At 63.2% G+C, this 12,037-nt stretch overlaps 2 protein-coding genes across 2 annotated transcripts in view; one reads left to right on the top strand and one right to left on the bottom strand.

Moving 5' to 3' along the window:
* Window positions 1-3,782: 3,782 nt before the first annotated feature.
* On the top strand, window positions 3,783-7,496 carry MAP1LC3B (microtubule associated protein 1 light chain 3 beta). Its single transcript, XM_055146223.1, has 4 exons — window positions 3,783-3,939; window positions 6,281-6,336; window positions 6,841-6,947; window positions 7,068-7,496. Exons 1-4 carry the CDS (start codon window positions 3,900-3,902, stop codon window positions 7,240-7,242), a joined length of 378 nt encoding a protein of 125 aa, XP_055002198.1. The 5' UTR covers window positions 3,783-3,899; the 3' UTR covers window positions 7,243-7,496.
* A 147-nt stretch (window positions 7,497-7,643) lies between these two features.
* Window positions 7,644-12,037, bottom strand: part of ZCCHC14 (zinc finger CCHC-type containing 14) — a 45,996-nt gene continuing 41,602 nt past the window's right edge. Inside the window, exon 13 of the mRNA XM_055146203.1 lies at window positions 7,644-11,899. Coding sequence (XP_055002178.1) covers window positions 11,844-11,899 — 56 coding nt within the window. The 3' untranslated portion in view covers window positions 7,644-11,843. The remainder of the gene's footprint in view (window positions 11,900-12,037) is intronic.

The raw sequence follows: 12,037 nt of genomic DNA, 5'->3' as shown, positions 1-12,037 counted from the left end.
CCGCGCCTTCCCTCACACAGCGCCGTCTCCGCTGCCTCCCGCTCTGTGCCACTGAGGATAACAGGTAACTTCATTGTAGAACAAAAGTCCACAACTGCCCCCCTGCCAGAGAAGACCCCGCACCCCCTTGACGGAGGATGGTCTCTTTCAGAGAGGGATGTTCCTTTCCATTCTGGGGCCACACCCAGGAGTGCTCATCTCTTACTCCTGGCTCCGGGCTCAGGGATCATCTTAGCAGTGCTCAGAGGACCCTGTGCCCTCCCTGTGAGCCAGGCTGCCACTGTCCTACAGCTCCAGCTCCAAGGTGGTCCCTTGTTGTCACCACACTCACAACAGGCATTCTGGCACCTGGTGTGCCAACAAGCCGTGCAATAGAAGCTTGACTCAGTGTTTGTTGAAACAGAAGGGTTTATTTTTTAAGTTAAATTTAAAAAGCACTGTAGCACTGTCGTCCCATTGTTCATCGATTTGCTCGAGTGGGCACCAGTAACGTCTCCATGTAACATCTCCATGGTGAGACTTGTCGTGACTGTTTCTGGCATATCGAATACGCCACGGGTAGCTTGCCAGGCTCTGCCGTGCGGGCGGGATACTCTCGGTAGCTTTCCGGGCTCTCCGAGAGGGACAGAGTCAGCCTAGGTTCAATCCTGGCACCCCATATCCCCCCGAGCCCCAGCAGGAGTGATCCCCGAACACAGAACCAGGATTAGGCCCTAAACACCACTGGGTGTGGCCACAACAAAATAAACTAAATAAAAGGCAAGGAAGAGAAATAGTTGCTTTGGAGAACTGCCCGGCGCCCGGCCAGCCCCTCGCCCAGGCTGGAGTGAGGCTGGGAGGGTTTGGATGGGCCAAGGCCCGGAAACTGCTAGTCTCATTCTGGTTCCGAGCTAGGCATGAAAAAATAATAAAGCCCAATCTTCTCCTGGCAGAGGAGACACAGGACAACACACACGTGGCTAGTGGCCACCAACGGGGTGAATAATCACGTCAGTCCCCTGGCAGGCACCAGGGGTAACCCGAGTGTCCCACTCCCCGAAAATAAAAGATGTGGCTTAATCTCCATATTTACCCCATATCTGCCCGTCTTGCTGGTGCTGCTGGACACCCCCAGCTGCTGTGCTGAGGGACGCCAGGGCGGCTCTGAGAGTGCCCGGGGGTGCCATTGCGGGTCCTTGCTGAGAAGGTGTGGGTCAGAGCCCTGCGGAGGGTGCGGCTGAGCGGTGGGAAGCCACGGAAAGGGTGGGAAATTCCCCACCTGAGAGTTCGGGCGCCCAGCAGCAGCTGCAGCCCCCAGGAGCATACCTGGGCGGGCAGAGGGAAGGGCAGAAAGGGGGCAGCGAGTCCCAGCACCCTCTCTGGCGGAGAGGCCGAGGCCAGCAGGGCCCGTGGCGTCCGCTCCCCTGACCCAGGCCCTGCGCGCGCCACCTGCTCGCTGCTCGGATAGAGCCCATCGGGGGACCGAGGGCCAGCTCAGGCTGCCCAGTGTCCAAGGACACCCAGGAAGGGCCCCAGGCTCTGAGCCCAGGGGACGCCCAGGGCACCACCGCCTCAAAGCTGCAAATTAGGGGCTGGAGCGATAGCACAGCGGACAGGGCGTTTGCCTTGCATGCGGCCGACCCAGTTCGATTCCCACATGGTCCTCCCAGCACCGCCAGGAGTGATTCCTGAGTGCAGAGCCAGCAGCGACCCCTGTGCATCGCCTGGTGTGATCGCCCCCAAAGAAAGCTGCAAACGACCGGAGCGGAGGCCGAGGGCCCCGGCGGGCGGGGTCCCGACAGCACAGGCCGCCGAGCCCCCAGCACCCGGCGGCCACAGGGCGGCCACCCGGCGGCCAGCACCGAGCCAGACGCACTTGTTTACTTGTTCTGAAGCGCAGGGCGACGACCCGGGATTGACTGGGAGACTGGCCAATAGGAAGCGCGGACAGCGAGGCGGGTGGGGGCGCTCCCCCAATCAGCCTGCGGGAGGCGGGGCCAGCTGGGCCGGCGGCTCCGGCCATGCTGGGTGTGGCGGGCGCGGGCCGGGCGCGGGGCCGGCGGACCCAGCCCCGCCTCAGCCCTTAGCCCCGCCCGACGGCCGGTTCCTGCGGGGCGGGCCGGGGGTTCCGTGAAGCGGGGCGAGTCTTTGGCCCTGGGGAGCTGCCGACTTGGGCGGGGGGCGCGTCGCCAGGCCTGACCCTGAGCGGAGCAGCCCCCAGACAGGTGTCGCGTCCGTGAGAAGGGACACGGCGGGGGCGCTGCCTGCACGTCCAGCCCGAGCACCGCCGGGCGTGACCCGGAGGCAGGACACAGGTCACACGTGCCGCACTGTCGAGGCTCCATTCCGCGGCGCGAGGTGCTGTGTGCGCGCGCCCAGCGGGGCCAGCTCCTGCCCACAGTGCTCGGGGCCTCTCCGGCTGCAGCTTGGGGAGCTGTGAGGTGTGGGCAGAGCTGCTTTTCTTTCTCTTTTTGGGTCACACCCGGCGATGCACAGGTTACTCCTGGCTCTGCGCTCAGGAATTACTCCTGGCGGTGCTGCTGGGAATCGAACCCCGGTCGGCCACGTGCAAGGCAAACGCCCCACCCGCTGTGCTATCGCTGCAGCCCTGAGTCATCTTCCCGGGCCCTGGCGCTGCCAAGGCCACTCCCCGCAGTGCTCAGGGGTCAGCTGTGTGCAGGGCCAGCCTCCTCCCTGCCCTGCTGCTCTGGTTGGTCTGGGGGCCAGCCTGGCGTGCTCGGGGCCACGTGGGGCCGGACCCCGGGGCACAGGCGAAGCCAGCAGCTTCCCACCCGCCGGCCCGGCCTCCTAACGGAGGTTGTTTGTATACAGACAGCAGCCAGCTTTGCCTGTGACACGTGTCGCCCAGTGAACACACTATTCCCTGAAAGATTTTATTTAGAAACTTTGAGGAAGGGGAGGGAGGGGGGAGGGAGGGAGGAGAACACATTCTCCTTTGGATTTGCTGGTGATGCTCGCGGGGCAGTGCTCTTTGCCCAGGTGGCTGCTACTGGGACAGCCGGCCGCGGACCCCAGGCCTGGGGGTAAAGCCTTTGCTCTCGGGCGCATTCCAGCAGGCCGTGAGGCAGACACGCAGGGACAGGACGCTCTGGGGCTCCACTCAGCCGGGTGGAACAGCCGCTGGGGCTTGGGGGCCCCAGGACCCTGCCTGTGCCTCCTGCGCTCCCTGCTGATCCCTAAAGCCGCTGGATGCCTGGGGCCCAGGAGAGCCTCCAGCTGCCAGGACCCGGCTCTGCCCTTGCAGCCCGAACAAAAGCTCGGCTCCTGCAAGGCAGCAATTAAGGGGCGGGCGGCAGCCGCGGGGGTCCCACGCCCGGCCTTGTTCCCAGGAGGTACTTAATAAGCACTCGCGGGCCGGGGTGTGTTTCAGTCCTTGCAAAACACACACAAAATAACTGAGCGAGGGCGCACATTCGGGGCGCAGAAGCTTCCTCTGGGGCCAGTGTAACCGGAGAACTTAGGGGGGGAGGAGGGAGTGGGAGGGCGGCAGAGGCGGGGGGAGGGGCGGTGGGGTGGGGCAGGGCCCGAGAGAGGAGGAATGGGGAGGGATGAGGAGGGCCGGGAGGGAGGGGGCGCGCGGGGCTGCAGGAGAGGGTTCCGGGAGAGCCGCCCCACCCACGCGCGCCCGCGGAGGGGCCCGGAGACCGCGTCGCGCCCGGGAGCGGCCCCACCCCCGGAGCGGCGCGGCCGAGCAGCGGGGGCGCGCACGCGCGCAGGCCCGGCCCCGCCCACGGCGCGGCCGCCGCCCGTTTCCGCCACGCCCGTCATGGCGGCGGCGGCCAGCCCCGGCCCCGCCCCCCGCGGCGCGACACGGGTCACCTGACCGGGCTGCGGGCTCGGAGCCGCCGGGAGCCGCCACCGCCGCAGTCCGCGCCGCCGCCCGGAGCCGCCTGGCCGCGATGCCGTCGGAGAAGAGCTTCAAGCAGCGCCGCAGCTTCGGTGCGTGCGGCGGGGGGCGCGCGCCGGGGTCCGAGCCGCTCGGCCCTGCCCGCGGCGCCGCTCGGGGTCGGGCCCGGCGGGCCTCGCGTCCGCCTAGTGGCCGGTGCGGACGTGACCCGGCGCCGAGCCTCGCGCCGCCGAGCTGGGCCGGGGCTGCCCGCGGTGCCGCGCTGGGTCGGGCCGGGCCGGGCCGGGCCGGGTCGGGGCTGCCCGCGGTGCCGCGCTGGGCCGGGCCGGGTCGGGGTTGCCCGCGGTGCCGCGCTGGGCCGGGCCGGGTCGGGGCTGCCCGCGGTGCCGCGCTGGGCCGGGCCGGGCCGGGGCTGCCCGCGGTGCCGCGCTGGGCCGGGCCGGGCCGGGGCTGCCCGCGGTGCCGCGCTGGGCCGGGCCGGGCCGGGGCTGCCCGCGGTGCCGCGCTGGGCCGGGCCGGGCCGGGGCTGTCCGCGGTGCCGCGCTGGGCCGGGCCGGGCCGGGCCGGGGCTGCCCGCGGTGCCGCGCTGGGCCGGGCCGGGCCGGGGCTGTCCGCGGTGCCGCCCTGGGTCGGGCCGGGCCGGGTCGGGGCTGCCCGCGGTGCCGCGCTGGGTCGGGCCGGGCCGGGCCGGGCCGGGTCGGGTCGGGGCTGCCCGCGGTGCCGCGCTGGGCTGGGCCGGGTCGGGGCTGCCCGCGGTGCCGCGCTGGGCCGGGCCGTCGGGCCGTCAGAAGCCCAGGCCCGGGATGTTCGTGCGCCTGGCCGGCCCGGGTCGGTCCCGGCAGCCCGTGGGACCCCGAGCACTGAGCCGGGAGTGCCCCCGAGCGCCGCTGGGTGCGCCCCGCCTAGGGCGTCTGTGTTTCTGTGTCCTGCGGCGCACCCGGCTGTGCTTGGGCCCCGTGGGGGCGGGGGGGGGCGAGCCGGGCACGTGCCAGGCCGGCGCCCCCGCTGGCCCTCTGGCCCTTGCGGGAGCCGCGGGGGACGCCTCTGTCCAGGCCGGGGAGCGGGGGCTTGAGGCAGGATGGAGGAGCAGATAGGCGAGGAGGGGGCAGCCTTGGCGATGGCTGGGCCCAGGGCCTGGGGCCGAGTCCGCCCCACCCGCCCGTGTGGACAGCAGGCCTGGCCCCCGGCACAGGTGTGTCCACTCGCAGGATGGCTTCCCGGGGAGCTGCCGGGCCGGGAGCAGAAGGGGGATCTCAGCACAGGAGCCGCTTCAGCCGTTAGGGATTCCTGGAACCCAGACGGCGTCGGCATGACCCGGCCGCGGGTAAACGCCCTCCTGGCCAGACCCGCCGGGAAGGCCCCGGAGCAGAGCCAGGTGCTTTTGCGAAAACCTCGGGAAGTCGTCATTTGTGCCCTGCACGGCCTGTCGGACACGGCCTTCCCCAGAGCAGGGCCGGGGGGTCTGTTCCCAGAGTACAGTTGTTAAAAACCTAAATCAGCGATTCCGGGGAAAGGGAGGATGCAGGAACGTTCTGAAAACACTCACCAATGGACTTGGCGTTTTTTTTTCCTTTTTGGGTCACACCCAGCAATGCTCAGGGGTTACTGCTGGCTCTGCACTCAGGAATTACTCCCGGCAGTGCTTGGGGGACCATATGGGATGCCGGGGATCGAACCCGGGCCGGCCGCAAACAAGGCAAACGCCCTCCCCGCTGTGCTTTTGCTCTGGCCCCTTTGCACCTTACTTTTGTTTTGTTTTGGGGCCACACCCAGCAGTGCTCCGGGGTTACTCCTGGCAGGGCTTCGGGGCCCTGTGTGCTGCCAGGGATGGAACCCAGCTCGGCCTGGCTGCTCTGAGGGCAGGCGCCGTCGCCCGCTGTGCTGCCCAGGTCCAACTTCGTACTTAAGTTTTGAGTTTGGGGCCACAACCTGCGATGCTCTGGCTTAATCCTGCCTCTGCTCTGGGGTCACTCTTGGCAGGCCAGAGGGATGGAATCGGGGTTGTAGGACTGGCCCCTCGCACTTAGACCCCCGCCTACTTCTCTGGCCCCCAGACTTTGTACTTGAAACTTGTTTCTCTTGTGCAGAGGATTCAGAACTCAAACCCAGGTGCTCTCCCCCACATTCCTTTCTCTGGGCATTTCGTCTAAGCAAGGACCGAAGGCTAGGGTAATCCAGGAGCACTGCCTGGAGGAGCATCCCTGTGGTTTATGAAGGATTTCTGTACTGACTCCCACAGCGAGATTCATCAAGATGGGCAGGTGGGGCGTCTGCTGTGGGTGCACTCCGTGCCGCAGCCCGGCGTCCCCTGCTTCGGCTCTGCCCTGTGGGGTCCCGGTGACCCGTGGGGCCTGAGCAGGGAACTGAGCTCAGCGTCGTCAGTCTGGGCTGTCACATGAACAGCCGCGACAGCCGCCTCTCCCTTCCCTGCAGAGCAGAGAGTGGAGGATGTCCGCCTCATCCGGGAGCAGCACCCCGCCAAGATCCCGGTAGGTGGCGGGGCCTGCCTCTGGGGCCACCAGCACTCCTGGTCCAGTCTCTGAGCTTGCCGTGCAGTGCCCACGCTCGGGCGCAGGGGAAATGCCCTCCTCTGCTGTACGAGCTCCCTGAGCCCCAAGTCAGATTGTTTCTCCCCATTTCCAAGGCCGGGAGCTGTAGCAGAGCAGGCGAGGCATCTGCCTTGCACACAGCCAGCCCAGGCCGGGCCCCTGAGCCCAGCAGCACTGGTACAAGACATTCATTTATCGGGGGCGGGGGGCTTGGAGCCGCTCCTGGCAGAGCTCGGACAGTGCGGTGCCAGGATTGACCTCGGGGTCCCTGTGCTGCCTCGTCTGCTGCTCTGAGGTGGATTTGGTGACTCTGGAGACGGGACTCGTTGCCCGCTGGTGGGGGACCCACTGTGGGCCGATGTCCGCTTCTCGTGCTGGGAGGCCGCGGAGGGCGCTGGTGCCCGGGTCAGTGGCGCCCCCGTGCCCCCTTTCTGGCTCCTGCAGGTGATCATAGAGCGATATAAGGGGGAGAAGCAGCTTCCTGTTCTGGATAAAACCAAGTTCCTCGTCCCCGACCACGTGAACATGAGTGAACTCATCAAGATCATCAGGTACGTCCCCTCCTCCTGCCTGTGGGCCGCGTGACCTCCAGGGGCGGCACGGGCGCTGTGGTAGTCTGGCTGTCGTCTCTCGGCGCCCACGACTCACTGTGCTTCACGTTGTTTCCTCAGACGGCGACTGCAGCTCAACGCTAACCAGGCCTTCTTCCTGCTGGTCAGCGGACACAGCATGGTGAGCGTGTCCACGCCCATCTCTGAGGTGTATGAGCGCGAGAAGGACGAGGATGGCTTCCTGTACATGGTGTACGCCTCGCAGGAGACGTTTGGGGCTGAGCCGCGCGTGTGAGGCGGGGCCTGGGGCCTCCACGGTTCGACCCGAGCCCAGGAGACAGGGATGTCACTGGCGGGGCCCCGCCACCAGCCACGGACCACCCGGCCGCAGCATTTCTGCTGGGAGTTTAGGAAGTTTCTTGTGTGTCGCAGGAAGCCTGAGCTCCAGATGAGCACATCACGCTTTGGAGACTTATTATTTAACTCGGCTGTCTCGTTTTCAAAGGTAGAAGTTCAGAAATAAAGTCCTTTGCCTTTCAGTTGCCAATACACTCGGCCTTCCGCTTCTTCCCAGGCTCGCCCAGACCTGCAGTTTGAGGGTTGAACGCGGCCCGGTCTTCTCGCGAGCTCAGAGAAAGGCCACTGGACCACCAAGTCGTCAGGCCGAGGCCCTGAGCCCCCAGTAAGACCCATTCTTTGGGGGGGGTAGCGGGAGGCCCCCTGGAAAGCGCCGCTGTCCCTCCTGGGCGGTGCATCCCGGCGAGTGCGGAGGGCATGCTCTCCCCTCTGGGCTCCGCCACCGGGAGGGGCCCACGGAACCCCCAGAACCCCGTTGGCTAGTGCACATCCACTGTGAAGAAATCCAGTTGAGACATAGCTAAAGTTGGGCACCTCCCGCCTGGGTCCCACATTTGGTTTTGTGGGGGTCTCCTGGAGAGCCCACGTGGTTTCAGCTGAGGTGGGGCGGCAGGCACATGAGCTGGCTTGACGTCGCCACATGCACGCAGCCCGCCTTGCTCAGACGAACTCATCAGGGCCGACCGTACAACCACAGCACCAGAGTCGCAGGAGAAACCTGTTTTTCTAAAAAACCCTGCTGAGGGGTGATGGTCCCCAGAGGGAGCAGGCAACTTCAAGATGAGTTTTGGTTTGGGAGCGGGGCTCCAGGAGGCCGTGGAGGATGCTGGCGTCCTCCCCAGTGGAGTAGCCTCCAACCCCATCATTTTAAGTTTTAAAACAGGGCTTTTGCATCTTTAAAGCAAGACATTTCTCACAAACTTAGGTGAGTGAATGCGGGCACTAGAAACTCACCGGAACTTGTTTGGTCAGTGTGAGGCCGTGGTCATTTGCTGGACAGCAGTGGCCTGGCTCTGGCATGGGGGTGGCCAGGTGGCAGGACAGCACAGCTGAAGGTCTGTGGTGGGTCACGGCCGAGATTCAGCTGTGCTTCACCTAACGGCAGGCTGCCGGGTCGCCGAGGAGATCTGGGCGGGCAAGGCGGGCAGACAGCTTTGGGATGAGAGTGCAAAGACCCAAGAGGCTGAGCCACAGGCCGGAAGATCCGGCTGGCCAGCCCGGGCCAGCACAGCAGGGAAGCTATTTGCCTCGCACCTGGCCAAGCCAGGTTTGATCCCCAGCACCCCATACGGTCCTGAGCCCACCAGTGGTCCCGTGAGTGTAGAGCCAGGAGTCAGACCTGAGCACCTCTGGGTGTGGCCCCAAAACCAAAAAGAAAAGGAAACTGGCCTCTGGCTCCAGCTTCAGCCTCTGGTGTGTGGAGCCAACCCAGCCGCCTCACATCACCCGCCCCTTCTGCCACCCCGGCCAGACCAGCTGAGGGTGTGGGGAGGCAGACAGCCCCTTTTGCCACCCCGGCCAGACCAGCTGAGGGTGTGGGGAGGCGGACAGTGAGAACATGCCTGAGGATGAGGGACCTGCAGCACTCAGACGCCTGTGCAGCTGTGTGTGGGGGTGCGTGCACTTCCCCGACACCCAGGGCACGTCTCGAATCAAGCTGGGTGGGCTTACGGGCAGGTGTGCCTTCTGGGGCTGGAAGAAGGCAGGAAGGGCTGGCTCCCTAGTTTGGAGATAAATTATTGTAATTGGGAAAATGTGCTTCATTTTCTGTGACAAATAACCAAGGAACAGTTTTTTTTTTTTCATTTTAATTTTCAGTACATTAAATTTACTCATAAAAACATTCTAAAAATGTACAATTTTTTTAACAAAGTATAATAAAACATAAAAACCCCAAAAACAGAATACTTGACATTTACAATTCAAAATCAAATTAGCAGAATATTAAATATTTACAAAACTATATCTCTTAAAAATATTTATAAAGTTACATGCAATCTTGTAGAACTGACATGAAAGAATGGCTCAAGAACGGCGCTGTTTTCCTTCATTCCTAAAAACAAAATGTCCACAGAAACTGCAATGGCTCCAGCCAGAGTCCTGTTCGGGCACACAGCTGGGACTGTCACAGGGGGCTGCAGACTCCTGGCCCCTTCCTGGCAGCGACAGGGCCCTCTGGCCTCGGCCGAGGGCTCGTCAGAGACGCTGGGACCTCAGCAGATGAGGCTGGGAAGGCTTCGAAGGTGGACGGGCTGAGCAGGGACCAGCTGACCCTGCGGAAGCAGAAGTGACCAGACAGGAGGGAGGGGCCACCTTGGGGCTTGGTGTCCTGCCGTGGGTCCCAGCGGGGCGGGCACCCTCACCGTGCAAATGCCTAATCTCCCGCGGTCCACGCCGGCTCCCATTCCCTCCGTGCTCCTTAGCAACGAGGAGTGGGGAACATTCAGACTTTCCGATTTTCAACATTAAACCAGGAAATAATTACTAGAAACAAGGTAGAAAATGGAGGGTTTGCTTAAAAACAAGAAAAGGGTCAACAGTTCTGCCCCACTGCCCACGTGGGTCTGTACATTCTACCATCCCTGTTCCCGGAAATGAAAACTAGGGAGGCAGGGGATGGGTCTGTCCAAAGGTCTGAGCAAGGGGGCACTGAGCCCACCCGGAGTTCAGGAGAACCGACGAAGATGAGCAGATGGGCCGGTGCGGCCTGTGCCCGCGAGTGCCCCCACAGCTCCCGAGGCCCCGGATGCGCTCGCCTCAATCCTAATGGCATCTTCCACCCACAAGGTTCCTCTTCCTCCGCTGCACTGGACGCCAACCTCTGGTATTCACCACAGTAGAAGAGAAACAGCAGGTACTCATTCCCCAATACTGACCACTAAAACAAAAAAACCTAGGTTTTTTTTTTCTCGTCGTGAGATAGTTTTCAACAATTTCACTGTTGAAATAGGATTTATTTAAAATATTTCTTTGTTTAAAAAACCAAAAAATTTAAAAGTTTGGCTCTCAGCACATATCCAGGCCACTGTTAATGGCCTTCAGAAATATTAAAATCGTAAACATCAGCAAATACTCTAAATCTTCCTTGAACATATGCGACAAGTTCCAGTCAGGTACTCTTTAAGGCAAAGTTGTGTCACATCTCGTTAATTTGACATTTTGTCTGTTTCATCATTCACAAGACCAATGTGACATCCCCCCAAGCCGCTGCCCTGCCTCCTCCCAAGCCCTGACACCGTGTCGGGGAAGCCAGAGACACAGGCCCGCCACCGCTGTATTGCATAGAAATAAAAGGACTGAAAGAAAATGAAAACACTCCACTAAAAGCCTTTTGCAAAAGCAACCAGTTTCTGCTTCGTCCCGCCAGGCCGGCCCAGGCCCACCGCAGGCCCGAGGCACAGCAGGCAGGAGGCTGATTGTCCCACTGAAGAAGATTCTGAACCGTGACTTTCTTTTTCTAAGCATTCAACTAGAAAAATCCCTGGGCAGGTCTTCCCAGTCAGTATTTTAATATCGAAGGCTTTTAGCATCTAAAGGAACATTATTTGACCAGGAAAATTCCCTTTAGCCTTGGAGACGGAAGCCCCGTTCCGGACCTCGCGGCTCTCCCTGCGGCCGCGGGGTCTGGAGCCGGGGAGCACGTGTGCCGAGCCCGACTTGCCAGGGGCTGCCCTGCCCGGGTGGCCTCCGGCCGGGCCTGAGCACCTCCTGCAGAGCTTTCCTGGTCCTTGAGGCGGGACAGTTCTTCACAGCCTCAGAGAAGCTGCCGGGAGAACGCCCCTCCTACTGCAGTGGACAGTGTCCAAGCATCCGTCTGGGTGACTGGCAAGAGTCCTGGAGGTCCTCGGGGGTGAGGGCACAAGCCCACTCTGCTGAGGAGGACGAGCCGCGTCGCACCCTTGAGGGCCCCGGTGACCCCGAGGTCTGAGGACGCGGGACTCTGACTTGGACCCTTAGAAATCCAGGTGCTGCGAGCAGATGTGTCTACTGAACGCTGGGGTTGGGCTGTGTTGGCAGAGAAACGTCTTCCAACTGGAACTGCTGCTAGTGCTTCTGGGGAGGGCGGGGGGGCCCTAAGTGTCTGCTGGACTAGGACACATCGCCTGCTGGTGCCGACTCTTTAAAAAGGGGTTCTCTGAGTGCTCGCGCTGCAGAGACTGGCAGGGGTCTACAGACTTCAGCGCGCCCCCGAGAGCCCACCACCTTCGGAATAAGACGGAACCGAGACGGCGCCGTCCCTGAGCGGAGCGGGCCTGGGAGGTCTCCCCCCTTCAGCCCCGAGCCCGCCTCGTAGCTGCCCTGGAACTGCGTGAGCCTGGGGCTGTGGAGCCCACCCGCTGGGCGAGTCCTGCCGTCCAGCTCCGGCCAGGGGCTGGCAGTGCCCAGCAGGACGCTCGCCCGTGCCAGGCCTCCAGCCAGTCCAGTGAAGTGAAGCACCTTTGGGATAAGAAGAGGAAGCGTGAGGCAGCACCCTCAGGGCTGTGCTCGACCTTCCTCGTGTCCCCACGGCTCAGGAGTGTTCTGCTGCCCGCGGAAGCGTCAGTCTGTGGAGTCCAGACTCTCGGCTGGAGGCGCGTATTTCAACCTGAAAGTACCTGCAGAGAAGAGAGACCGTCTCAGCAGAGCCCGCACAGCAGCCGCGGCCGCGTCTCAGCCGTCTCTGAGCAGAGCACCAAGGTGGCAGTGACTGAACGTGTCATGTTCACCCGCAAACCCAACGGCAAGAAGCAGAC

Source organism: Sorex araneus, chromosome 8, assembly GCF_027595985.1.
Source record: "Sorex araneus isolate mSorAra2 chromosome 8, mSorAra2.pri, whole genome shotgun sequence".
NCBI lineage: Eukaryota > Metazoa > Chordata > Mammalia > Eulipotyphla > Soricidae > Sorex > Sorex araneus.
This window is presented reverse-complemented; position numbering and strand designations above follow the sequence as displayed.